Source organism: Psittacula echo (assembly GCF_963264785.1).
Source record: "Psittacula echo genome assembly, chromosome: 22".
NCBI lineage: Eukaryota > Metazoa > Chordata > Aves > Psittaciformes > Psittacidae > Psittacula > Psittacula echo.
Window position 1 is genome coordinate 599,601 of NC_137758.1, and position 27,471 is coordinate 627,071.

Genomic DNA, 27,471 nt, shown 5'->3' on the forward strand with positions numbered 1-27,471 from the left:
GGAGATGGAGGAGCAGTTTTCCTTGCCTGCCTTTTCCTCTTCTGGCTTTCACATTGCTGTGGTTTGTCCCTGTTTGTGTTGATCCTGGTGATAGAGAAGCCTAAGAGCACTGGGCAGCTCCATAGAGGTGGAGCTTTGGGCTTCTTGGCATCTTGAAATCGCCTTCCCTCATGCATGACCTAAAGTTGGGGGAGAAACCAGAAACTGCAGAGCCAAAGGACCAGAGGTGCTGGTGGAGGCTGGGACAGTCGTGTGCTCCTCACTGTGTCCATCAGCACTTGGGTCCCAAGCCATCCACAAGCCATGCATGTGAGGACTGTGCTGAACCCCTTGCACTTGGCACCTGGGTTCTTCTGATTTATGCCTTGGGATCCTGCCCAGACTTTCCAGCTCGCATTTCCCTGCCTCAGCAGAGTTCCCAGCCCAGCCCTTGCATGGAGGTGCCCTGCTTTGCTCCCTGCAGACGCCTTCTCTGTGTGCTCACCATGCAGGAGGATGCATGCCCACCACTCTACATGTGCTCTTGACGTGGTGCTGTGTCCTTAAACACATGTCATTGTTATTACTTCTCCTCCTGTGGCTTCCCAGCACGTGCTTGCCCCAAGACACGCTCTGCCCTACTTCCCAGGCAGGAAGGGCTCCAGTCTGTCAGTGCAGCCACGCAGGCAGCATGGTGAGGTTGGCCAGGAGGATGAGCTTGGCACTGTGCTGGGGACACCCAGGTTGGGATCTTGGGGGCAAACTGGCCAGGAGCAGGCAATGATAGTGGTGTATGTGATGCTCGGAGCATGCGTGCACAAGTGCATGTTGGTGTGCACACGAGTAGGTTGGTAGTGCCCTGGCTCACTTTTGGATGTCAAAAGGGGAGTGAAATGAAGGGAATTCAGGGGGTTTATATCTCCTGTGCTCTCCTGCAGTGCCCCAGTGAGGACAGATCGGAGGGCAAGATGAAGAGCAAGGTAGGTCTGGGTTGGGGCTATGGGATGGAGGGAGGATGAATCACTTCAGTGGGGATGGAGTGGGGTTGAGTGTCCTGGATTAGCCCTTGTCACCAGTTAATGGAGCCTCCAGCTACATCCCATTGCTGGAGATGCACTGGTGGGGTGGGATGCAGCACAGCCTGGGTGAAACTTGCTCCTTTGAAAGGTGGGATGCAAATGTGGCCAGGAGGATGAAGATGCATGTGGAGACTGCTGTGCCTGGGAGATGCATGGGCAGCAAGGCAGGCAGAGCCCTGAATAGCAGGAAAGGCTCAGAGAGCTGGGGCACCAAGGGGTGGATTCACATGAAGACAAGTATAGGGGCTGGGGGCAGGTATGAAATGGGGCTGCAGGGTGGAAAAGCAGAGTTAAAGGGAAGAGCTGGGCTGGGCTTGTCTTGTATTAGAGCCATGGCTGGGATGTGGTTTCCCATCTCACCCCTGCCCACTGGTCTCTTGGCAGCGGTGCCTTCACAGGAGCTGGATCTTGTTCCTTTACCCCAGGTGGATGCTGGAGCTGCTCTGCGGTAGCATGGTGCATGGTGATGCTCTTGGCCGTGGCCTCTGCTGTCCTGCCCCATCCCTGGCTGTGCTCTGAGGGATCCTGCACTGGCATGGACCTGCCATGGCACGGTCCTCTCTCAATGTGTCCTTAGCTGTGACAATAAAACAAGCCCATCTGAGGGACTTGGGTCCTAATAAGAAAACCCAGACCGCTCTGTCCTGCTTGTTGTGGGGTTGGCTTGGATGGGGGAGCTAGAGGGAAAAGAGCTGCTAGGGATGCTATGGGCTCATATAGCATCCCATTGAACCATGGGTGGAGGAGATGGGTTTTGAGCTTGGAAAGAAAGGACCAGCTTTATAAAACACATATGAATCATGGAATGGTTAGAATATCATCTAAACCAGAAGGAACCCAACAAGGAGCGGCTTTGATGGGGAAAAGTGGAAAAGTTTCCTTCTGGAACTGGGGAATAATTCTGGCTGGAGTGGAAAAAAATAGCAACATCAAAACTGTGTCATGATGATGTCTCTTCATCAAGCACAATTTCTTTACCCACACCAGCTATTCAATGATCCAGCCATGTGCTGCCACCAGCATCCTATCCCCATGGTGTGAGACGGTGGGAGCAGGACATGGCGATGTGCTATCCGGAGGAGGAAGAGGAGGAGGAATGGACGTGTTAGCTGCTGCTCGCTTGTGTGCAGAAGGATGAGTTGTTACTTACAGCTCAGAGACAGCTCGGGTCAGACGCTGTTTGTTCACAGAGAGCCCAGACAGAGCCATCAACTTGATTGAGCACATCATTATTGAGGGGTCAGTGCGGGGTCCACCTCCTGCTCCAGCACAGCCTCCCTCGAGGGGTGACTGAGGAGCAATCCCAGCCATGTGCTAGCTTGGTCATGGAGCCAGACATGGATCCTGCCCTCAGCCAGACCCCAGCAAGCCCTGATGCTGCAAATGTGGATGCAAATCCAGCCCAGGCATCCTCAGACCTGAGCTCAGCCCCCATTGGTGTCACTGGTGAGCAGGGTCAGGCAGTGACTATGGCTAAAATAGATGGTTCCTCCTACAGCCCCTCTGCTTTGCCCCCATCTTTGTCATCTCTGTGCCCAAGCTAAAGTCCAAGAGGGCATTGCTGTTCCCAGGGGCTCAGCACTGTGTACACCAGACATGGTTTCCACCATCAGAGGGCATTGTTGGATTAACTTTTCCCCTGTAGGGGGTCAAGGGGAAAGTTGGATGCTTGTTTATGGAGGTGGCTGGGGTTAGCGATGATGCCACCAGAGTGGATGAAGGTTGTGGTCCCAGCAACAGGACGAGAGCAGGTCTTGCCCTGGCATGCTAACACCTGGCCATGGACACTGATGAGGATGTCCTGGGCCCCCTTGATATCCATGGCATCTTGGCACATGGCAGCCTGGGAGAATAGGGCCTGGGAGCAGGCTCTGTTAGATGTGGGTTTGCTAACACAGGAGAGAAGCAGCATCTCCAAGACTGTCTCATGCTGCACACTCTGTCCTTTCTAGATTCTTAATATAGTTCTATGAGGCAAAGACTTGCATTTGTAACCCCAAAGGGGAACAGGGTGGGTAACAGCATCCACTTTTAGTGAGCCCTCCCTGGGTAAGGTCTAGAGAGCACGGAGTGGAAAAAACCACTGGATGTTTATTCCTGAAAGCAATCATTCACTTGCCTTTTAATTTATGAGCATCCCAGTTGTCAGGTTTCTGGGCACCTTAGCAAGGATCAGGCAAAGGCATCAGTTCCAGGAAATCAGCTTCTTGCAGAAATGCCAGGGGGAATCAGACCTGTGCTCGGTAAACAGCAGCCCTCATCCAGGGCCAAGCTACTCCTGTGCAAAGGGCCATTGGGCACGGGATCTTCCCTGGGGTTGCAGCATCCTCAGACACTACTGATAAAGGATTTGGGGTTCTTCACCTCAAGGAGGCTGAGAGAGTGTTCAGGGCACCTCTACCACGATGAGACCCATTCGTTCCTGTCCTTGCCACTGCTCTTCTGCCCCACTCCCATTTTGCCCAGTGTACTCTGGAGCCAGGAGCCTGGATATGATGTATTGAGGCCTTTGCAAAATGTGGGAGGCTGAGCCCCTCATCTCCTCTCTTCTTTGCTGCCCTCCTCTTCCTCTCAGAGACGTGAAGGAACTCCCTCCAGGCTGAACAGAGCTGGCTGCAGAAGTGGGCACAGGGGGCACGCAGCAGCCCCATTGCCCATGCTTTATGTGCACAGCATCACTCTCTGGAGCTGGCTAACAAGCCACCCATAAATCTCACCCATTCAAGGTCCTTTTCCTCTCTGCACCCCCTCCCAGACCCTGCAGGAACTTGCTGCAGTGACTTGGTGACGTCCAAGGGGCACAACCCTCCTGGGGCAGGGTCAGGGTCATAGGGAGTGTGTTTCCAATGGGAGACTGGTGAACAAGGGATGCTGATAAGAAAAGAATTCAAATTAACTCAAATTAACTCTTCCCACCACGTCTTCAGCCTGAAAGAGGTCCTGCTGCAGAGCAAAGACCGGCAGTGAGGCTGCCAGCATCCATAGGGACCACAGAGCTCCTCAATGCACCCTGCCCATGGCTGAACCTGTGGCAGGCACATGGAGGTGGGAAAGTGTCCCTGTGGCAGCATCAACACCAACCCTGTGGCTGTAGTTGTCTTCTACTTGCCCCCACATGGGTGCAGGTTCCTCTCTGCTCCCGTGGACCATGGAGGTGTCTGAATTATAACCCACAAAGTGTGGGTCAAAGGAGTTTGGCGGCATAGGGAGGGTGGTAGGGAGCAATGTGGGAGAGATGAGACAGACAGGGCTGGGAGAGACTTGCTACTGCCTTGCACTGAAGATGGGCAGGATTAAAGAGGGAAAAATAACTCAGAGCCAGACTAAAAGGAGAGAAAAGACACATGAGGGGCACACAGGGTATAACTCACAGGGCTGCGGGTGCTGCTGGGGGCCATGGGCATCAAAGGGTTCTTCTTGCAGAGTACTCTGGGTTACGCCTAAGGGTTTTCTTTCCCCTCTACCTACCTCTCTGATAGCATTTAGAGTTGGAGGCTGATCCTTTGCTCTACAGGGATGGTGGGTTCATCACCCTGCGGGTGCTGGCGCTGCCAGGGATGCCTTTTCCTATCTCTTCCCTCACCTGTCCCTGCTTATGGATAGGAAAGAAAGGGCTTGAAAGCTCCTGGCTCCAGAGCTGCAGAAACCACATTGTCCTGGGCTCTCCTGGTTCTCAGCAGCTTCACTCCCACCAGGGCACCCTTTTGCCCCATGGATGTGGGGCCCAGAGCATGTGGTAGCCCCCGCATCACCCACTGCCGCGCTCCAGGGAGCCGGAGGTCTCCATCAATGGCAGAGGACCTCCTGGGTGGTTTTTATCATCTTACTTTATTTGCATGAAGATAAACCGTGCCTTTGTCTGTACAATTTCTCCTTAAATACTTGGCAACTGTTAAAAAAAAAACAACCCTGAAAAACAAAACCAAACAGAACAAAAAAGAAAGGCGAGGAACAGTGCAGGCTATGATATCAAACCAGTGAATAAATAACCCCCTGGGCAGCGGGGGGACACAGGGCTGGTGACTCCAGCCCTCCCAGGTCCTCACTACCCCTTCCCCTGATGGCAGGGACCAGGCTTGGCCATGGGGGACCCCTCTCTGCTCTCTCTCAGCTTCAGTTGCCCGGCTCGGCCGTGGTGGTGCTGACGTTCTTGTTGGTCTTGCAGCAGAAGTACTGGTTCCAGATCTGCAGGAAGGCTGTCCGGAACTTCTTGATCCTGAAGGCGTAGACGATGGGGTTCATGGCTGAGTTGCCGTGGGTGAGGAAGATGGCGATGTAGGTGAGGATGTGCGGGGTCTCACAGGATGGGCAGAACAAGGTGATGCAGTTGAGGATGTGCAGAGGGAGCCAGCTGAGGGCAAAGAGGAAGAGGACCAGTGCTAACGACTTGGCGATCTTCAGCTCCTTCCCATAATACTTCTGGGGGTCGTTGGAGCTGGAGGAGACTTTCTTGTTGAGCTGCTTACGGATGAGGTTGAAGACTTCCAGGTAGATGAGCAGCATCAGCACCAGAGGAGGCAGGACCCAGACGAAGAAGTTGAAGTACACCATGTACTCCATGCTGATGACGGTCTCAAACTGGCACTTGATGACAAACTGCGTATGGGTGGCGTTCAGCTCCTGAGTCCTCCGCATCTTGTTCAGGTTGTTCCAGCCAAACATAGGGGTGAGTCCCACCAGAAAGGAGACGATCCAACAGCAAGCGATGGCCACGGCCGCCCGCCGGGGCGTCACCACACTTTTATACCTGTGGAGGAGACAACAACCACAGGGAAGAATCAAACACGAGCCCCATGCTCTGCCTGGGGGGCCAAGGCTGCTCCAATGAGGTGGCAGTGCCCGTGCTGAGGTGCCGCGATGCTCCTCACTCCCACCCTTGGCAAGCGGTAGCAGCTTGTCCGGACAGACGTGTTAATGGACTGGTTTCTCTGCATGGGCCCTGGGGAACCTCACCCTGTCTCCCACCACCACCCCCAGCCCCAGGGATGGGCAGAGACCTCAGCCATGATCCTGGAGCTCTGGGGGTTGATGCCAAGCCAGGGAATGCATTAGGAACCTGGAGCATGCGTGTTCAACCCTCATATCTAGGGGGGGGTCACAGTGCTCCAACAGCCCACCTTCCATCTTCCATCCATCATTCACACCCGGAGCAGCATTCCCCCTTTCCTCCCCCCATGCACCAGCCCTACCAGCACCCTGTCCCACACAATTCCCCCTGCACTGGGGGAGGAAATCACCAGCAAAAGCATCCTCTGGGACCCACGGGGCTGGAGGAAGGATCTGCTGGTACTAATGGAGCCCTGGGGAAGGCTCTGGGCACAGCTTGTCTCATTTCCTAAAGTGCTGGGCTGATCGACCAAACCCTCTTTCTTAATGGGCCAGTGCCAAGAGATGGAGGAGAAGGAGGAGGAAGCCATGCTCTGGCTGGGCTCTGCTCCCTCCCTGATGCCACTGGGGAGCACGATGCGGCTGGGTTCATCTCTCCAGAGCTCTCCATGCGGGAAGTGGAGGCTGCTGGACTGATTTTTCCCCCTGGTCCTCAAAGTAAAGCTTCTCCTCAGAGGCCAAGTTGATTTGCAGCCCAAGTGCTATTGCTTTCCGCCACAGGGGATTGAACAAAAGGCATTTTCTGACTGTTTGCTGGGGTTTTTGCAGTGCTGCCAGTGTTAACCTGGCCATGGGGACCATGTGGAGGTGGCTGGCAAGCCTGGATCTCCATCCCAGTGCTCAAAGCTCTCTGCTTTTTAACAAAGCTAAGGGCCCCAATCCAGCCCCACTCCCCCTTGAGGGTCCCTTCTCAAGACCCATCTGATGGGCAAGGTGTCAGAGTGGGATTATGGCCTGGGGGACACTGGAATCCAGAGGGTCCAAAGCCACCAGTCCCTGCCAGCTTTCCCAAACACACCCCTCTAGCTTGGGAAAAGATTCCCAGCATCCCGGAGGCAGCCCAGTCCATGGGAAGGAGGTGGCAGCGCAGGCAGCTCCTCTGGGAGCCAAGGTTAGTGCTGGAGGGTGATTTATTCCTCGCAGGGAGGAGCAAGGGCAGGAGACCCTGAGAAAGGCTCAGGGCATGGAGCGCTGGGGCACAGGCAGGGTGAGGGGTGGTGGGAGAGCACCAGCGCTGCGAGCCAGGCGAAGGGAAAGGTGGGGGGCCCATGGGAATGGGGGTGCCAGGGGGTAGCAGAGGCTCCTGTGGGGCTGTGTGCTGGTCTGTGCACCCCGCATCACCCTCAGCAGGTCCCTGGGGAGAGCCAATGTTCCCTTGCAGCTGCGACACCCCATTCCCACCACCTAGGATTGAGCAGGTTGAAATCACAGCACCAAGCGCCTGCCCTCGCTCCTTCCCTCTCTGCAGTCCCAGCAGTCCCATCTCCTCATTCCCAAGGGTTTCCAGGGTCTTCTATTGATTCTGATGAATGTGTTCCCACCACTCCGGGTGCTCCCTGCCCTGCAGAGCTCTGTGACACCCATCACCAGACAGACAGGGCTGCTGGGCACCATGGTCTCCAAACACCACCCCAAGGCTTGCAGCCAGCACCCACCCCTTCTCCCCCTGCCCTCATGCTTGGGCTGGGGGAGCACAAGGGGCAGAGTGAGCACTGGGACCCTGTTAGCCATGAACCAGGGTCGGATCAAAGGACTCAGCGTTCACTCTTACAGCCAAAGCAGAAGGGATGGGGAATGGCTGCAGGGGGCCCAGCCTGGCCGGTCCCGGCCCCCTGCAGCTCCAGAACATTGTGTGTTGTTGCAGATGGCTATCAGCACTATCAGCACAGCTGCAGAGGATGTGCAGATCTCAGGTCCCTGGATGCACGCAAGCTCGAGTGGTCCAGAGTGTCCAACACACACACACACAACAGAGCAACAGCCTCACACGCTGCTGGCTGCTTTTCCACCTCTCCTCTCCAGTGAGCATCCCTCCCACCTCCTCACTGCACATCCATCCCTCTTTGCCTCACATGGATGCTGCCACCTCACTGCTCATCCATTCCTCCTCCTTGGTGCACATCCATCTCTCTGCCATAGGCCGTATTTATCCCTCCTTTCTGCACATCCACCTCTCTGCCATGGTCCATATCCCTCCCTCCTTGCTGCACATCCATCTCCACCCTTGCTGCGCAACACAACAGTTCTAACATCAGGATCGGCCTCTTCATGATCCTTTGCTTGACTTTGCACCATGAGGTTTTAACTGTGGCACTGCAGAAGCAGCCAGCAGCTGAGACCAAAGCCTGCCTGTGCATCCCCCCAGGAACCATAGCCGAACCCCCAAAATCCATAGGAAACAGCAGTATTTGGAGCTGGGGCTTTTGTTCCCTTGCTCCTTGTCCTTCTTCAAGCAACAAGCCAAAGGCAGAGGCAGCTGCAGCATCCTGCAGTGAAACATGGTCCTCAGGGGCTCACGGGTGCCATTGTCCCCCATCAGCCCCACATGGAGATTGACAATGGCCTTAAACTGACTCTGAGTTCCTCCTTCATCCACTCCACAGGGTCTGACCATGCAGCTCTCAAGGCGTTCAGCTGCTCTGATGGCTGCAAATCTGGCTTAAAGGAAGGAAATGCAAGATCCCACCTAGTGCTTGATCCCACCAAGTGCTCAACCTCACAGCACAGGGTGTTGGGTTGGGGGCGATGAGCTTGGCTGTTTCCATGTCTCTTCCTTGGTTATGCCATATAGAAAAAGCCTTTCTCCTCTACCTCATTTTGCATGAATATGATAGGGCTGGAGTTTGGGATGGGTCTGGGAGGCAGAAGCAGGAGAGAATGCTGCTAATGGCTCACAGTTAATAAATAATCTCATTATTCTCGTCAGCGTCGGAACAACTGCATCGCTGCGATTTTATTACTGCTATTATTTTTATTAACAGCTGTGACTAAAGCATCCCTGATAATAATCACCACCATCACCACCCAATCTGGGTTTGTGTCCTTTGTCTGTGGGGTTTTGAGCCTGACCATAATTGCTAGATTGTCTTCAGTGGTGGTTTTTGCACCATCTCTTCCCCACAGGGATGGGCATCGCCCCAAGGCCTCCTGCATGCCCTGCCAAGGCCAGGAGAAAGGAGCCCGGAGGGAGCAGAGCAGCCATCCAGCCTCACTGACATCCCAGTGAGATGGCATGGGCAGGAAATTGGGTTTGGTGTGGAGCAAAAATGTCTTTGGTGGTTTGGAAAGAAATGCAAGGAGGCGAAGTGTCAATTATTGCTGGAGTGCTGATTGCATCCCAAGAGGAAGTGCGAGAAGTGATGGTTGAAGGCGGAGACAGACAAATTGTCCCCAAGGGCTGTGTAGAGATAAGAGGGAGATGTGGAACAGGGTCCTCCAGGGAGAGATGCTGCCTCGTGATGGGATGCTCCAGGAGATGCTGCAGTCAAAGTTTCTTGGGCTGAGGATGGAGTCACTGGGGGGGACACTGAGGCCACTTTTCTCCAGGACATCACAGAATCCCAGCCTGGTTTGTGTTGGAAGGGACTTTAAAGCTCCTCCATCTCCAACCCCTGCCACGGGCAGGGACCCCTTCCACTGGAGCAGCTTGCTCCAAGCCCCCGTGTCCAACCTGGCCTTGAACACTGCCAGAGATGGGGCAGTAACAGCTTTTCTACACAACCTCATGGTGTGATGCCCATCTCCTCTTGCTGCAGTGCACACCTGAAGTGTTCTGGGAGCAGAGATCCTCAAAGAAGAGGGTTGGTCATGCCCAGCTCCAATCCCTGCTGAGCCTGGGGTGCTGAGCTGCTGTAACTCCATGTCACCATGTGTGGGATGAGCTATAGGAAAGATGCCAGCTGCTTGTAGAGATGATGCCAAGCAGCAAGGACACCATATGGTGAGAAAATCCTTCTCTGGCTCTTGGTAGGACGGGCTCAGCTCCTTTTAAATCAGTTCCTCCAGGTCACACAAGGATCAGAGGCCAGGATGGTGGAAACCACCTTGGCTCTCCTGTCCCACCACGTCCTCTTGTTCCTTCTTCCCCCAGCAGCCTGATGGCTTTTCTCAGTTTTCTCCAACAGCTCAAACTTGTTGCAGGCCAACAAACCATAGGTGCTGGGAAGGGTACAGAGCACCTAGGGTCCTCCTTTGGAGCACTGGGAAGTGTCTCTGTGGTAGGACATCAGTGTCAGGCTGGAAACACTGTGCTGATGGAGGCTGTTGGGCTGTTTTGGTGCAGGAAAGGGGCTCCATCACCAACCAACACCAATGCCTTTGCTGTAGGACGCACTCTTCTGTCCCACCTCAAAGACTTCCCATGGATTTTGGACCAGTGTTTACATCTTTACTTGCCAGCTGGCATCTGACAAGCAACAAGCCTGGGATTTTGGGATCAGGACAAGCCCCGTGCATCCCAGTGAAGATGCTGATAGGGCCAGACTCCTCCCTTCCAAGCATGTATAGCAACAGGCTGTCCAGCCCTCCATCCAGCTCCCAGCTTTGGATGATGTTAGTTGACATCCGTCCCTCCCAAGGCCATCACTTCCATAGTGAGGCAGCCACCAGTGGTCACAAGCCCCCATTTCTTCCAAGGTGGAAGACCAGAGGTGATGTGAACAGGAGAGGGACGTGCTGAAATGGTGTCAGCACTTCACTGCCATTGCCATCTGTGTCCCCATCCGGGCTGTGAGAGCTGCCAGGAGGGTGTGAAAAGTCTTCATGGAGCCATCCAACAGCTCAAGCTGTGTCTGCAGGCTGTGTGGGCCCATCACTGTCATTGACTTGCAGCAGTGGTTGGATGGATGCTGTTGGATGGATGCTGTCAGCAGTGTGAAGGACTGAGTGGCTGATGTTTGTCCCCTAAGGAGCCACAAAACCCCCAACAGGAGGGGTGTGAACAAATAGGAGATGCACTCGGGTGATGCAAAGAGGATGTTGGTGCTAGGAGACATTAATGCTAATGCTAAGAGACCTTTTTAGACATCTAAATCCACCTTCAAATCCTTGATAACCTTCCAGATTTTGAGCTTACCTAGATGAAGCCCTAGAGAGATCTGAATGGAAGGAGGTAAACAACCAAAGCAAAAGATCTAAGAAGGAATAAGCATTAGAGGTCAAAAAGAACCTACGAGAACCCAAGATCTGTCCCACAGTGTCCCTTCTGCAGCACTTCCCACCTCGTGCAGGTGCCCAGGGATCTCCTCATCCCAGCCCTGGGCATTTCTCAGCTTTGCATTTCTGAGCAGCTTTGATCACCGACATCTGAGTTTTCCCACCCAAGCAGCCTCTGGGACACTGGAAGATCAGAAGCAAAGATGCAGGCAGGAAGGAGGAGCAGAAACCCAAACCCTCTGCCATCCAAGGACTTTTGTCTAGAGATTTTCAATTAGATCAGGACGTGCGCTGGCTGCTTTGCCTTGCTGTGTTCACAGGGCAGATGAGCCTCATGTCAGCTTGGCCTCCTTTCCTCCTACCGCATTGGCCCCAGCTTAACTTCATTAGCTATGGCCTGCCTTCATTAGTGAATTAACTCCCCAGGACTTGCAATGCATTTCCCTACCAGAGCAGGGACCAGCAAAGCCACATCTTGGGGCTGGCTGGACAACTGCAGGTGTTGTTTGGACAAAAAGGATGTTCAAGGAAATACTAAAGAACAAAATGGTTTTATTCAAACCAGACCTGGAGTCTTTGAGGCTTTTTGAACCAGAACAAGAGGAGATGTTTTGGGAGTGTTACATTTGCATCAACCTGTGGGTTGGAGATCTAGAGAATGAGCCAACGTCTTTGTCAGCAGCATGGACAGTGGGATCGAGCACCCACAGCAAGTTTGCCACTGACACCAAGCTCTGTGGGGCTTTGGACAAGGGCCTGTAGGGACAAGACAAAGGGGAATGGCTTTAACCTGCCAGAGGGAAGATTGAGATGGGATCTTATATTGTTCTTCTGGAACTGGATGAGCTTTAAGGTCCCTTCCAACACAAACTTGTCTGGGATTCTATGACTGATGCAAACCTCACCCAAAGCCAAGAGAGAGGCCAGAAGCATCTGCATGGGACTGTATAGATCTACAAGTGTGCATCCCACTGAAGTTCCTCCTGGTCCAGCTTGTGTCCAGGGTTTGGTTTTAGCATCCTAAGATTGTAGCTCTCTGCAAAGGAATTACCCTGCACAAGTGACTGTGAAGCACAGGCAGCTGTCGAGGCCACCGAGTGCTCCTGACCCCTTTTCATAGCCAGTAAATCTCTAATGGATGAAGGTGAGGGTGATGGTGAGGCTTCCGAGAACAAATCCATCCTGCCCAAATTGACTGGTCCACACACACTGAAACACAGCATCCCCAGGGCTTTGGTGAGTGCTTGGTTTCGTGGTGGGTGAAGCTGTGGTGGCCACAGCTCTAGCAAATGGCAAGAAAGGGGAATGTGGGCACATTCAAAAGCAGCCCCAAGGTCACAAACATCTCCATGAGAAGCAGGAGCAATAAGGTAGAAAAGGGTTTTATGGGATAAAATGCCTGGAAATAGGGAATGATACTTCTATAGGCCAGCCAGGCTGTGTCAGGGTATCTTCACCCCAGACTGGAGGCACAAAGCACGGGAGTCCATCAGGGATGTCCATCCAGTGGATGGCTACAAGTATAGGAAGAGGTGTCTCCCCCCAGCTCCAGCGGTCCACAACATGGACCCAGAAGCCAAACACATCCCCTCACATCTGCTGCTCCCTTGATGCCATCAGCCTCAAAGCACGTCACAGCTCAGCCCGTCTTCAGCTTGACATCTTCTGTGAGGCAACATCACTTTATGAGGCTATGTAAAGGCTTCTTCCTCTGCTCCCCTGTAGCCCACACTGTTCACCTGGGTTTTGAGTCTAAACCTGCCATAGTCCGGGCTCCAGCTGGAGGATTGAAGTAAATCTTTGCCTGCTGAGCCAAAGACACTTACCACATCTCTGGTCCTTAGGAGCAGGCAGAACATCACACCAGCCTGGATGAGTTCAGTGCCAAGCAGTCACATACCCCTCCTGCGGCTGCTCCTGGCCTTGATGGAGAAGTAGCTGCCGGATCCCTGCAGCCTGTTTAGGCTCTGGAGATGAATCACAGCCCATCTTCGGGAACAAACAGCAGTCACCCAGTAACTGCAGAGCTCCTTCCAGACCTCTTGCCCAGCTGTCCTCATCTCAGAGGTGGGATGTGAGTAACCTCTACGGCAGCTCCACCATGGACCAGCGCCAATGGCATCACCTTGGGCATCCCACTGCAACAGGATGCTGTAAGGGGAAGGGGAGCAAGCAAGAGCTGGAGATCGCAGGGAGGGAGGATGGACAGCACAGGGACCTCGCACACATCCTTCCCCTTCAAGCTCTGCCCTGGGTGTGGAGGAGACAGCGCTCTTGTCCAAAGAAGGCAGAGGAGCACGTGTTGTCCGCTGCTGCTCAATGAGAAAGGCCGTTTTTCTCACTTCCTTCAAGCAGCATCCTTCATCCCGGCAGCGAGTATAAATCCTTTGTGCACATAAAGTTGAGCTTGTTTTCAGACTGGGCTTGGTTTACAGCCTGTGGCTGGATCCTGACGCGTTCAAGTGCTCTGTGGCTGTGTAAGCAGGAATTCTTGGCAACGACCACTCAGTGCTTGGCAGTCAAAATGCGACTGGATGGGGACCAAGCAAGGGGCTGGGGACACACAGGGCATCCGATGCCTGATGGAAGTGGTAAAGTTAGTTTGTGCCTATTGGGGAGTGCTGCCCTCTAACCCCAAGCAGACCCTGCATACCCCAAAGGGAGCTGTGAGACTGCCTGATGCTGTGAGCATCATTGGGGTGGCCATGCTCTGGATGTCACCCTCCTGCTAACGTGTGACAGTGTCCCTGGTCAGTGGGGTGCAAGTTGCACTGAGCCTTAGCTTTGCACCCAGGCAGCTCCAGGGCTCCCTCCCAGCTCCATGTGTGGGCACAGCCCCCCAGGACATTCCTGGATCACTGGCTTCTCCCTCCAGGACCCCGAGGTAGGGAAAAATGCTTTAACTCCATTGGCAATGGCTACAAATCATGAAACGAGCTGAAGAATCTCAGGCCTGCTGGTTAAAAACTGTGATGTTCTTGTCTTCTGGCTCCTGCTTTCAGGCAGTGGCATTTTTGAGCGTTTCTCTGTGCCGCAAAGCATGAGAAGTGCTGCTTTAAACGAGAATAGAAACAGAAATGGGGATTCTTCCCTAGCACCAGGACTTTGGGAATTAGAACACAGAGAGAGGAACAGCCCAGTCCCTGAGAGATGGGGGTGAGATTCGAAAAGGTGGCTGCATCACTGATGGCAGCGTGATGGGTACGATGGGCTTGTTTTCAGTGTTACCCCAGAGCAATAACCTCAGTGGACGTTTTTAGTGGCTGAGCAGTTTTGTTGTCAAAACCAGGGATTTGGTGTGCAAACATCTCCTTGGAGAGGAGGACAGGCCTGAAGGTGAGGGCAGGTCCTGCACGTCCCCATCACACAGCTGAGCCCTTTCTATTCTGGGAGCAACCCACCTCCAGCAGCTACAGCAGGGCAAGAAGGTTACAGGAGGAACTGCTCCAAACCCATGTGCATCCCCCTCTGCGCTGTGCTGGAGGTGCTTCTCACCCAGCATGAATGTGCTTGGCCAGCACTCTCAGGTCATCTGCCCTGGACCATTGCTCTGTGGATCTGGCCACCTCTAAGGCTCTCATACATCAGCCCTGCCCCTGCCATGGTGACTGCCTGGGAGCTGTTTGCCCAGGCATGTCTCTGCGTGTCACTGTGTGATGAGAGATGTCAGGGCAAGGTACCTGTGTAGTACAAAGGGGAAGGGATAAAAGGCAGCTTTGGCTATCTTCAGGGTAAATCCAGGCCTTTGCTGGATAAACAGCGAGTTATTTCAATTGCTGTTTGTATTGAATTTTTCATGCACTGCATATTTTTGTTCTTTATGCAAAAGAACATCTTTGAAATGAGGACTCTGAAAGTCAGCGCCCAAAATGGAGAAGAGAGGGGGAAGAGGAGAGGACAGCGAAAGCAAGAAAGCAGCTCTTTAAACCACTTCAAATGCCAAACCTGTCAAATGTGGGCTCCATGAGAAATTGAAATGAGATCTAAACCGCCCGGTGTGACTGGGCTCTCTGGGCCTCCATGGCTCATACTGCATCCCACAAAACACCGTGGCTTGCAGAAAGCCGGACGTGTCGGGAGGAAGGCACCAGCTAAGGATGCTCCTGGGGCCATCTGTCCAGCACTAGGGCAGGTTGCCCGGTGCCACCGTCCTTCCCCGCATGTCACCACCATGCTCTGTGAGTGCTGCTAAAGCAAAGGACGAGTGGGTACCCAGAGGATGCCTCCAACCAGGTGAGTCTGGAAAGCACCGAGAGCCATTAAAAGGCAGGAGCAAATCAGAGATCCCAACTAGAAGGGAAACAAGAGGGATCTTGAGACCTGCTGCTGGCATTCAATCTGAATTCAACCTGTTCCTGAGATAAACGGGAGGCAGGAAACTGGAACCATCATCTCCTGTTAAGAGGTGTTAACCCAGCCACGAAGCAGGGCTGAGGTGGGTCTTTATCTCTCCAGTGCAGAAGGACTCTTCAGAAGAAGACATATCCCACATTACAGCTGGAACAGGAGATCAGTATCATCTGCCTTTTAATCCCTTGTTTTCTGCACTTCTGCTTGCTCACCCAACTCCTCATTTCGCAGTCAACAACTCAGCTCCTCAGTTTCTTAGGCTACAACTGGTTATCTCTGGCCGGGCTCCTCACAGCACAATTTGTCACTGCAAAGGGAACATTTCCCTTCTCGCCCATGGCCCAGCTCAGAGATTAACACACTCGAGACTGAGAAATTGGCTGGAAGCTCACAAATTGAGGGACGTTGTTTTCTCCACCCAAGGTCTAAACAAGAATTAGGACGTGCCGATGAGATCTGCTGTTTCTAAACCTCAGAGGACACAGTACCCCAAAACAACCAGTTCGGCGCCTTCTGCCCAATGCGTATTTCCCTTGATTAAAAGATCAATTTCAGACGCAAAAAGCAGTTGGATTAGATTAATTGAATTGAATTTTTGGCTATATGGACTTGCAATTAGTGAAAATCACTTTGGAGGTGCCATTTCACACCACAGTTGACTTCCAACTTCAGTGCAAACACAACTTGCCACAAAGCTGGAGGAAAACCTGTGTTATTCATCCCTCAACAACAGCCTCAAAACAGGAGAAGTGGGGGTCAGACTGCATACATGTCAAGCCGTTAACTTATTTATGCTGGGATGAATCTATATATCTCGATCAGCCAAATGAAATGCCAAATTGAATGGGAAGGCTCCAGTTAAAACCACAATCCAATGTTCTCTCGCTGCAGAGAATCCATCTATCACCAAGAAAACAACTAAAAAGTGCAAAAGCAAGGCAAACCTGCAGTTTATTATGTAAATGTTGGGTTTTTTCAATCAGATTTAAAAGGTTATTTATTCCCTTGGAGGCAAACTGACCTTGCTGCTTGAAGGAAGCAGCTCAGCAGCTCAGCAGGATGGTGGAGAGGAAAAGCTGAGACCCAAGACAGTGAAATGCATCAGCTGGGCATAAATTACACCCCGTGCCTCTTCCTAATGACTCTGGCAGTTAAATCCAGGCAAGGAGCAATGGGCAGACATAGCAGAAGTCTGCCCATGCAGCCTAGCTGGTGCCCGGCATGGAGATGAAGTCTTGATGATGATGATCAAGTCCTTCCCAGCCACAAGGGATGTGCAAGGGCCTGTGAAGGACCCAGCATCCCCCTTCCCTGATGCACAAGGGACACGCAAGAAGGTCCCCAGGCTCCTGGAGATGGAGACGCTTTGCTGTGGCTGGACCTTGGCACTTAGGGTAGGGCATAGCCCTACTCAGGGTGGCAACAACATCACTGATGCTGTGAGAACCATGGGAGAGGGTGTGAAAGCAAGATGGGGATGGCTGCTGGTATCAGAGCACATCTTGAGCTCCTTTGGAGCAAACAGACCTCTCTGAGCCCATAAGGCTCTGTGGGCACCCGCCTGGCTCGACACAGGCTTTGCCACGTCCATCTGGACACAGGCTGTGCTCTAAGCTCTCTCCCAGCCTTGACCACTCAGTGCTGCAGTGAACAGAGCTCTCTGCACCCAGAGAAACGAGTGCTTCAGTTGTGCAGTACAAGGTCTGAGTCACTGAGTGTTGTTACCAGTGCAGAAAGGAAAGAGAAATCGTTTGGTCTGTAAGACTGTGCTAATTCTGGCTGTGGCTGAGGCAGTGTTTCTCAGCATCATCCTCTTGGTGCTTTTGGAGTGTTTGTAGAGCATCATTCCCTCTGTGAACAGATGGGGAAACTGAGTCGCAGAGGGGGACTGTGATGTGCCAAGTGAAGCAAAATGAACTGAGTGGAATGAGAAAGCATCCCTGGTGCCAGAGGCTGGCACTTCCCTTAGCTGAAAGAGGCCAAGAAAAATCATCCTGGTCTCTGGATCTAGGGAGAGAAATGGCCTGGAGAAGGTTGATAGGCAGCCATTCCAGTGATGTGCTGGTTTCTTGTGCTGGGGCTCTCCTTTGAGGATCAATGGCAAGGTGGTGTTGTCACCCCATGCAAGGTCCAGGACTGGGGGATGTCACCTTCCTGCCTCTGTGTCCCTGTGGTCCTGCTTGGGCATCACTGGTACCCAGGGGTCTGCGTGCAAGAGCACCATGGCCAGTCTTAGGGACAGCAGTGAAGGAGGCTGGTGAGGAAGACAAAGAAACGGGGCTGGGGAAGAATCCTCTTCCCTCCTCCAGCTCCTTTTTGTGAACAGAGACTTCTGTTCTTAAGATCAATCCGATCAAACTGCAGTGGCTGCTCAAAGTGGTCCCCGGCTCAGTGCTGGGGGGCAAAGTCCAGGCAAGGAAGGGATGGTGGAGAGGTTAAAAAAGGCAGCAAGACGTGGGGCAAGGGCATAAAGGGGAGCTGCTGGGTCCCACTGGGCTCACGGCAGTGAAGGGCAAACCCAGATGCTGCCAGACTTACCAGCGGCTGATGTGCTCTGCAGTGCCCTACATCACCAAAAGCACCATCACCCTTCCTCCCCTACTCACCCTCCATCAGTTGCTGCCTCTGCTCTATAGGAAGAAGGATCTCAACCCCTTGGGGTTGTTTTATACTCTGCTCCTGATGGCATCACCAGTGATGTCTCCTTAATACCCAGATCTGCCCGTCTGGGAAGGCAGCTGCGTGCCTGGCTGCAGGCTGTGCTGGGGCTGGGTGCTGGGGGTGCTCAGCTCATTGCTATTCTGCAGGACACCTCCGTGCCTGTGGGGCTTTTTGTGGCTGCTTCGGAGAGCATCAATTGCTCTTTCTTGCAACCGGGCATCCTGTGCCTGCCCGGGCAGCTGGGCAGCCGTGCTGCCAGAGAAGGCATCTCTGTCCCTGCCAGGAGCCTGGGCAGCCTCTGGGACAGCTGGGTTCCCATTTCATGGGATTGGAAGTTCGGGTCACCTTGGATGAGACGTGTCCCAAAAGGACTGGCTCCCTCAGGCCTCTCCTCCCTGCCCATCAGCATCCCGCACGCTCCGTTCTCCCCATCCATCCCTGCGGCAGCTGCCGGGATCACTTTGAAACGTGCTCCGTGTCCTGTTGTCTGCAGGGACCTCAGCCCCCAGGACTTGTGCCTGTGGGCAGAACCCTGCAGGGTTTTTCCCTGCCCTTCTGCTGGTCAGAGGTTTTCATCCAGCCAGACAGTTTCTTTGCTCACTGAAATGAGTCCTGCTCGTGTCACACAGAAACTCATCTCCCAGGTGACTTCACCTTGGTGCCTCCTCCACGTTTTCCTCCTTTTTTCCATCCTCCTTTGTGCTGCAGTGACCTTTCTCTCCCCTCTGCCTCCACAATAGGATACAGACCCACCAATGCACTGCCTTGCTGAATTTCAGACCCCTCGTGACTCTCTCATGGGTACTCCAACCGGTCCCACTGCAGCCCCTCTCCATGCTGAGACTCCCGAGGGGTCAGAGCAGTGAATCCCTGGGAATGACGGTGCCATTCCTGTATGAAGACAGGCTGATAAAGTTGGGGCTGTTCAGCCTGGAGAAGAGAAGCTGCGTGGAGACCTCAGAGCAGCTTCCAGTATCTGAAAGGGGACTATAGGGATGCTGGGGATGGACTCTTCATCAGGGACTGTAGTGATAGGACAAGGGGTAACGGGTTCAAACTGAAACAGGGGAAGTTTAGATTGGATCTAAGGAAGAAATTCTTTACTATGAGGGTGCTGAGGCACTGGAATGGGTTGCCCAGGGAAGCTGTGAATGCTCCATCCCTGGCAGTGTTCAAGGCCAGGTTGGATGAGGCCTTGGGTGCCATGGTTTAGTGTGAGGTGTCCCTGCCCATGGCAGGGGGGTTGGAACTGGATGGTCTTAAGGTCCTTTCCAACCCCAACTATTCTATGATCCTATGATTCCTCCCCACTGTCCGGTTGATTTTGAGCATGGCCATTTGAATGCAGCAGCTCCACGACTCCCATCCCTGAGCCTTTGCCCAGCCCTGCCTGTTCTTCCTTGGAGGCGCAGGGACCATGATGGCTGCCATGTCCCCTCAGAGCACCCATCCAAGCTTATGGCCAAAATCCCCTTTCTGGTCAACAGAGTCAACGTGGCACTTTAAAGACATGGTGAAGCTTATTCCAACACTGCACATGAGCTAGAAAAACCAGGCTCTGATGCACCCATGCTGTAAGAGGAGGGTGGCTTGGCTGCTGGTGGCCACATGGCACATGTCCAGCCAGAGCCAGACCACATGCCAAGGGCTGGGCAATGACAAGGAGACTCACTGGGGAGTGGATTGGTGCTGGCTCCATGGCAGAGGAATGCCTGAGCCTGCTGCACACCCAGCCCTGACCCCTGAGTCACTTTGCTCCATCACACGCTCTGGCCAGCACGGAGCAGAGCTGGGACCATTTCTGTAAGAGCCAGTAAAGACGATGCCTCCCAGTGAGGGAGCCGCATCCTTCCATGTCAGGGGTGGGGGAAGACCCAGGACCCCCCATCAAAGGGCTCCAGCATGCCCTAAGCCAGCTCCAGCATCAGATGGCTGCAGTGACAGCACACACCGTGGTGAGCTGGTCCTGACTCACTCCTGACATGCTGCCTGCAGGGCCAGGCTGGGCTGCTGGGGACCCGGCAGGCTGAGTCAGCAGCTTTTGCTTTGGCAGGGCCTCCTGTAGGGTGCTTCACTTGTCCTGCTGCCAGCAGCTGCACAGGGGCCTTGGGAAGCACTGGACACCATGGCCCGATGAGCGCTGCCATCGCCTCTGCCAACCCAGAGCCCTTGGAAACCGCCCCGTCACTCCAGAGAAGGGAAAGCCAGCTCTGAAGGTGGCGCGGTTGGAAGTGTGGCAATCTGTCTGATGGGCCTGCAAATTGCAGCTCTGGGGCTGGGGGGGCGTTTGGGGCTCTGCTGTCCAACCATGGACTGATGGACTATTGCACCATGGACCATCACTCACGGGCAGTGAGGGACCTCGTCTTACTGCAGGCACTTCCCTGTCCATCCCACCATGTCCAGGTGGCCCTGACTCTTGGTGCTCCTCACCTCAGGAGCAGTTTATATTGCCATGGGGTGAAGAAACGCAAGCTGGCAAGTGCCCCATCTCAGCCTCCATCCCTGCTGCGCCCCAGCCCCCTTCCCTGCCTGCTGGGGTCATGCTGAGCAAGCCACGCTGCTGCTCTGTGCCTCAGTTTCCCTGTCTGCGAATGTCCTATTGCCCTGGAAACATCGCTCCAAGGGGCAATGCTTCTGCCTGAAAATCTGGGGGATGGAAGGGAAAAAAGCATCCCAGAGCAGGATTTTGGGGTGCAGCAGGGAGATACCAGCAGCAAGGAGCTGGTATTTGTGCCCTGCCCTACAGCTCTGCCTAAGCTCTGCTGAGGGACCAGATGTCAACTCACAGCAAACGGGGTCAGGGTGGAATGATACCCTGGGCAGATTAGCCAGCATGGGAGCACCCTGCTCAGACCTACAGAAGGGCTGGGATGAGATGGGATGCTGGTGCCCAGGAAGCCTGCCCAGGATCTCTGGGGGTCACACATCTCCCCTCCTCCTTTTCATGGAGAGAATTTGGGAATAAGCCCAAATCCAAGCACATCCAGAGTGTCCCTGCACAGGATTCACTGCTCTTCTCCTCTTCCCTCTATGCTACTGAGAGCGGAGCATCCCACAGTCAGACCCTCGCTGCATCCTAAGGAGGGGACACCCATAGACACCAACAAGGGGACACCCATTCCTGCGCCTTCCCTAAGAGCCCTGGAGCTGCAGACACTGCTCACAGCCCAAACTGCTTCCTTCGGCCGGCGTGGCAGCATCTGGAGTTAGAGTGACCTGATTTTGTGTCTGCTGGCAAGCGTCCCGTGGTGCTGCTGCTGCAGCTGTGTGCGATCCCACTGAGCCTCCTCCAGATGTCCCCTCTCCCAGGGATCTCTGACATAGCCTGCTCCTGGCTCAAAACCACTCTGTGGATCAAAGCATCGTGCTGCAAACCAGCTCACTCTGGGATTTACTGGGATCTTAAGACCAATATAACCTGCTGGTAAAGCCCATCCTGGTGCCAGGGCTCTGGGTGTTTTGGTGATACCAGAATCGAGCTCCCGGTCCGGCACAGCTCATCCATGCACCCCAGGTCTGGTGATGAAATGCTGGCTCTGATTTAGCACCCACCCGCTGAGCTGGGAGCTGCAGCTTCGAAACAGCTTGAAGGCTCCAGCAGACCTCCCTGTGTGTGATCTCTGCCTTTTAAGCTCCATCCTTGCTTCAGATGCGCCTGTTCCTTGGCAATGAAGGTCTCCATAGATCACCCTCCTCTGCTAAAAATACACCTGGTGGAGGGCAGCAAGGGAAGGAATAAAAGAGGTGGCTGCAGGGACCCCCAAATTTCTCCGGTTTAGGACAAATGGGAGCTCTTTCCTTGGGAATTCAATCTGCTTTCACAGGGGCAGGGCCTATAGGGGTGGATAATGAGTAATGGAGGTTGAAGGAAACCTAGAGGAGCTCCTGGGTGCAAACCCCCCCTGCGGCTCCCTGAGCTCATGCTCCTGGCTCTGAGTCACCTGGATGCTTGTGAAATGTTTCCTCCAAGACTGAAAATAAGCCTTGGGACAACCAGGGTTTGGTTTATTCCCTTGCCTGGGTGGACACAATCACTTTGCCATTACCCATCACCTGCTGGTTTGGCCAGGCTGAGGCATCTCCAGTCACCTTTGCCTCCCTGGGTAGCCATGAAACCCACTGCCTGGCCAGCAAACAGCCCTCAGATGGAGCACACGTTTCCTTTGCTTCCACTGCTCTGATGAGAGCCTCAAAACCTGCTGCTGTGGTTTGATACCTCCTCAGAGGACCAGCTCCCACAGGCATCAGGGCCACCACACATCCCAGCCTGGTCCAAACCCTTCTCGTCTCCATCCTGAACACATCAGAGCCCAAGTGTTGGGGGTGCTAGAAAGGTTTCCCATGTGCTTTGATGCCTGGGAATTTGGGCCAAAGCAGGGCCTCATCCCAATGTCCTCCCCATCCCCATCCCACTGTCAGTGGAAGAAAGGTGGGAAAACCATCCCAGCCACAAGCCCTGCTCCATGACCCAGCTGGCTGAGGGTGCTGAGGCTTCCCTGTGACCCAGCCCCAGCTGGCCCCATGCCTGCAGCCCTTGGCAGGCCTGGAGAGAAGGGGAAAGAGCGCTGCAATCCCAGCAAGAGCCTGGACAACAGTGGGGTCATGGGGGGAAAGCTTCCCCCTTCCACCACCGGGGCCATCCAAGGCTGCCTGCAGCTCTCACCTCCTCGGCTTCCAAGTGCTGCAGTCCGGGGCTGAGGGATGCTCTTGCCACACCTGAGCTGGTTTATCTCATCAGGCTCAGGAGAGGGTTCTTCTAAACCATCCCCTACTGCCCCCACCACCATTTCCTAGCAATTTCCACTGCAGTTTGGTCTAATTTCCATGGTTCTGCAACCTCACATACATGTTCAATACCTTCAGCAATATAAAATGCAGCTTGCCTTGCGGGATGCTCTTTGGGTGGGCACTGGAGGTCCCTGCTGCAGAGCGAGAGACCCCCACGTACAAGGGCTCTTGCTACCAGCAGATCTCTCCAACTTTTAGCTTTCTGGCCCATGTTTCAAAGACTCAGAGGAAAGAGCTGATGGTGCAAGGCGGGCAAGGTGAGGACCCCCAAGGACACACCAAGACAGGACCAGCGCATCCAGCATCCCCAGGCAAGGGGCTGCGGTTCAGTATGTCCCAGGGACACCCGCTCCTGCTGCCATGGCCCCCTCCACAAAGCCCAGTGCAGCACCTCAGAGCAGAGACAGGGCAGGGGCTGGCGCCAGAGGAGCTACATCCCCCCCCCCAGCATCCCTCCGGCCCCCAGCATCCTGCTGCCGAGGGGCCGGTTCCTGCCCGGCTGCTTCCCCTCCCTTTGAACTCGTTTCATCTTCCCCAGGCCCGGCTGGGAGAGGGAAGTTTGGGCTGGGCTGGGGGCCCTGCTGTGCCCGGCGGCGGGGACGGCAGCAGGGGGGGTCCTGCCTTGAGGCCAGAAGGGGAGGAAGGATGCGAGAGGGGAGATGTGAGCGCTTCCACCCGCAGGAAAGCAGCAAACCTATTTTGGGTGGTTTCCAGCTGTTTAGAGCAGTTCCTGTGGAGGCTCGGGAGTGTGGTACCCTCTGCTCCAGCCCGCTCAACCCCAGTGATGCTCCTGCATCCCTCCAGAGTCAAGGAAATGCCCTTTGTGGGGAGGCAGCATCCTGCAGATCCCAGCAGACTGGAGAGATGCTACCTGGGGATTTGGGGCAGAGGGAGAGGGTTCAGTGGGATATCCTGGTCCCCCAACCATGCTGGGTGTGCACAGGGTTTCCCTCCAGGAGCAGGAGGAAAGAGGTGCCAACACAGAGCCATGGAAGACCCCTCTCCATCCCTCAAAACCTGCCTCCACCTTGCACGAGCGGCCCGTGTTCCTCTGTGTTTCTGTGTCCATAGGAAACAGCCATGGGAGCAGGGAGGATGCCTGAGAAGCACCATCCGATGCCACTTTCCCACTGCCATCCCACACATCCCAGATGTCTCAGGGCACCATTTGCTCAAGACATTGTGCCAGAAAACACCCACCCCTGGGGCCATAAAGCTCCCGGCCTGCCCCAGGGCTTGATCTCTATTGAGTGCATGGACAGCAGTCAGGTCCATGTGTTTGCTGGAAGAAGGAGCAAAGCTGAAGGTGTTTCCCTCAAGCTCGCAGCCCCCAGGGCTGGGTTGTACATGGGAGCTGGAGCAGGATCCCGGCTGTGATGCACCACATTCCCAGCTCCCTGCCAAGCTGTGCTTCCAGTCCTGGCTCTGCCTAATTAAATGGAAACCCTGGAAAATCCACCAGTGCCTTGGCTTCTCCTCCAGACAACTCTTCCCAGACAAGAGTCCCGTTGGCTTCTCACCGCAATTGGCCAGCACGTGGCAGGGATGTGGAAACCCTGCACACCCCTTCATAGAACCCAGAACACAAGTGCTGACTCACTGGGGACCCAGCACTGGGAGGGTGGGCAGCACAAGGATGGAGCCCGGATGCCCGGAGCCTCCCTCCTTGCTGCTTTCAGCCCTTTTCAGCTGCCTCTATGAGATGCATTTCGCTTCCCTGCTGTCCCCTCTTCCCAAGCCTCGGCAGAGCCAGTAGTGGGGCTGGGAATGGGGGATCCCCACGCACAAGAGCCCCCAAGGCCCCTTGTCCATGTGTGCATCCCACTGGGGAGCACCCACCTTGTGTGGGGACTTTCTTTGGCACGCACCCTGTCTGCCAACCCCATCTCCTCCATGCCCGATGCCAATGTGCCAGAGGGGATGTCCCTGCTCCATGTCCTGGCTGCCCTATGGATGTGCCCGGGGCAGAGATCCCCCCACATCACCTGCGGGTCTCTGTGGGTGCCATCGCTGCCTGTGGACCCCCGGGGACACACATGTGTCTCAGTGGGGACCCAAGTGCTGCCGCAGGCTCTCAGCACCCGTTTGCAGGCTGCTGGGTTCGGTGTCGCAGTGAGGAACGACACCGCGAAGCCGTGATTGGAGCTGTCAAAATGTTGTCAGTGTTATCTCTCAGCATCCAGCACAGGCTGGGGGAAACTCGCCGCATTCCAGGCTCAGAGGAGTCTGTAGTGGTGGTTTCCCTGCTATTTGTGATCCCCAGCGTTGTGTTTTGCTGCTGCTGGGGCCCAAAATCCCCTAAAATCACTGCATCTGCCAACTGCCAGGGAGAAGAGGAAGCACCCGGGGATAAGAGAATGGGAGAGCTGGTGAAGCCGAGCCCTTCTTGTTGTGGCTATGAAGCCTTTCAATATTAAGTAGGGTACAGAAGCTCAGAGGAACATCTCCTGGTGCCAAGTGCTCAGCCACGTAACGGGACAGCCAAAGTCAGGGTCAATACTGCTTAAGAAAAACTCACCCGAACTATTCACAGCTTAACATTGCTGCAGGAAAACTCCTGGGCGCAGGGCAGAAATCTCCCCATGTGCTGCTCAGAGGCAGGAATGGACATAAAAAGGCTGGATTTGTTAGGAAAATGACTGCTGAGAGCTCGGCGGTGTTGCTATGTATAAAGCTGCAGCACTCCCACTCCTGAATCCAGCCCCAGCATGCAGGGGAGGCAAGGAGGACCAAAAAAGCACCCAGATCAATGACAGGGTGAGAATCACTTCAGTTACAGACGGGCTGGGAGACAAGGATTTGTCAGGCTGGGAAAATCACACTTAGGGAGGAAGTCGGGAACAGCCTCAGGAATCATCTGTGGCGGGGAGGGGTTGGGGTTTAACCTGTGCCTCCCCTCTCTGCCTTACGGTCCCTCCCAGAGCAGCCTCTGTGGGCCAAGGGTGCAGGAAAAGCCCCGCAGTGATGATCCAGTGGATCCAGGGACACCGAGCACACTGGAGCAGCCTCAGGTCCCTGTCTCCCTGCGCAGGGAGGTGATTCCTGCCCCTGGAAGGGTCTGGGCAGCACTTAACACAAGAGGGCTGGGTCGGTTTTGGGGGTCTTTGTGCTGAGGAAGGGTCATGGACCGGTGACTGAACTGCAAAGGATCAGTGGGGTGACACGAGCTGAGTTCGGGCTCAGCCGTCCAGCTGGGCTGAGTTTTCCAGCAATGCTCTCAGCCTTCCCAGAGCCTTCCCAGAGCGGATGAGCCTGGCAAAGGCGTCCTTGAACAGAGCAAGGGGAACCAGCAACAGCGACAGCACAGTGCAGGGCTGAGGTGGGATGTGCAGGTACCAGCGCCGGGTGTCAGATCCCTTCCAGCCCCACTGACAGCCGCGGTCCCACTGTGGGATCTGGCCCCACAGCTGCCTCCCCACAGCCCCAGGGGCTGCAGCAGCTCACCAGGAGCCAGCCACGAAGCAGTTAAATATCTCCTGCTGGAGCAGCAGGGTTCAGACACTGTTCATACCCCCCATTTACACCCCACCGTACTTGTTATGGGTTTGGCTTTGACAATAGATAGAGATGAGAAGGGGAAAACCAGGGAGAGGAGACATCCGTGGGGCAGCCCCATAGGCAGGGTCTCCCCTGCGTGAGCCTGCCCTATAAGACATGCCCAGCTGTCACCTCTGGTCCCTCAAACCCCCAGAACTGTGCCACACATGCCCATGAGCAAGAAAGGCATCACCCCACGGCTCCTGGGCTGCCCATGGTGAGGGAAACACTGGATTGAAGGCAAATCTATCGTCCCCTTTCCACTCCCTGGAGCACTCGCTGGTGCTCTTCCATGTGCAGTGGGAACCCATGAGGGACCACAATGCCTGCACCCCAGCACCCTCTGAACCCTCAAGTGAAGCTGCCAAAGGCTCCAGGATCACTGCTGCAGCCAGATGTGCCCCAGCAGCAGCAGCGTGGAGGAAGACCTTTCTCCCAGTGCCTCACCAAGAGTTTGGGGCTCCCTTTCTCCCCACAGCAGCCACCACACAGCTCATCCCAATGCATTTTCCTACCTGACAGGGATCTTCACCCGCAGGTATCGATCCACGGCAATGGCCAGGAGTGCCAGGATGGAGCTCTCGGTGAGGATGAGGACGGGACAGGCTACCATGAGGCAGCTGTAAAACTCCGTCTGCGGTCCGATGTTGATGATGATGGCCAGGGGGATGACCAGAGCCCCCACGGCCACGTCGGCCACCGCCAGCGAGACGATGAAGCAGAAAGTGGCATCCCGCAGCGCCTGGTTCATCTTCACAGCCCAAATGACCAGGATATTCCCCGGCACGGACACCAAAGCGATGAGGACCTCGATGGAGATGTAGGCAGCCTGGAAGGCTGAGACGGGGTGTGCCATGGTGCTGCGGGCCCCCCGCGCTGGGGTCCTCGGTCACCTGCAAACACCCAGGGACGCGGTTTGCAACTGGCATCGCTGGGTGCGCTGCGAGCCGTCATGGAGCCTGGGTAGGGGGTGGGATCTAGGACCCCCCCCCGCCAAGCCCTGTGCCGTCCCCTGGCGCTCCGACCCCAGGGG

General features: G+C 54.9%; 1 protein-coding gene across 1 annotated transcript; it reads right to left on the reverse strand.

Annotated features, from left to right (window-relative positions):
* Positions 1–5,171: 5,171 nt before the first annotated feature.
* Positions 5,172–27,294, reverse strand: ADORA1 (adenosine A1 receptor; the record flags this gene model as incomplete). Its single annotated transcript, XM_080632791.1, has 2 exons — positions 5,172–5,805; positions 26,954–27,294. 2 exons carry the CDS (start codon positions 27,292–27,294, stop codon positions 5,172–5,174), a joined length of 975 nt encoding a protein of 324 aa, XP_080488917.1.
* Between the last annotated feature and the right edge of the window lie 177 nt (positions 27,295–27,471).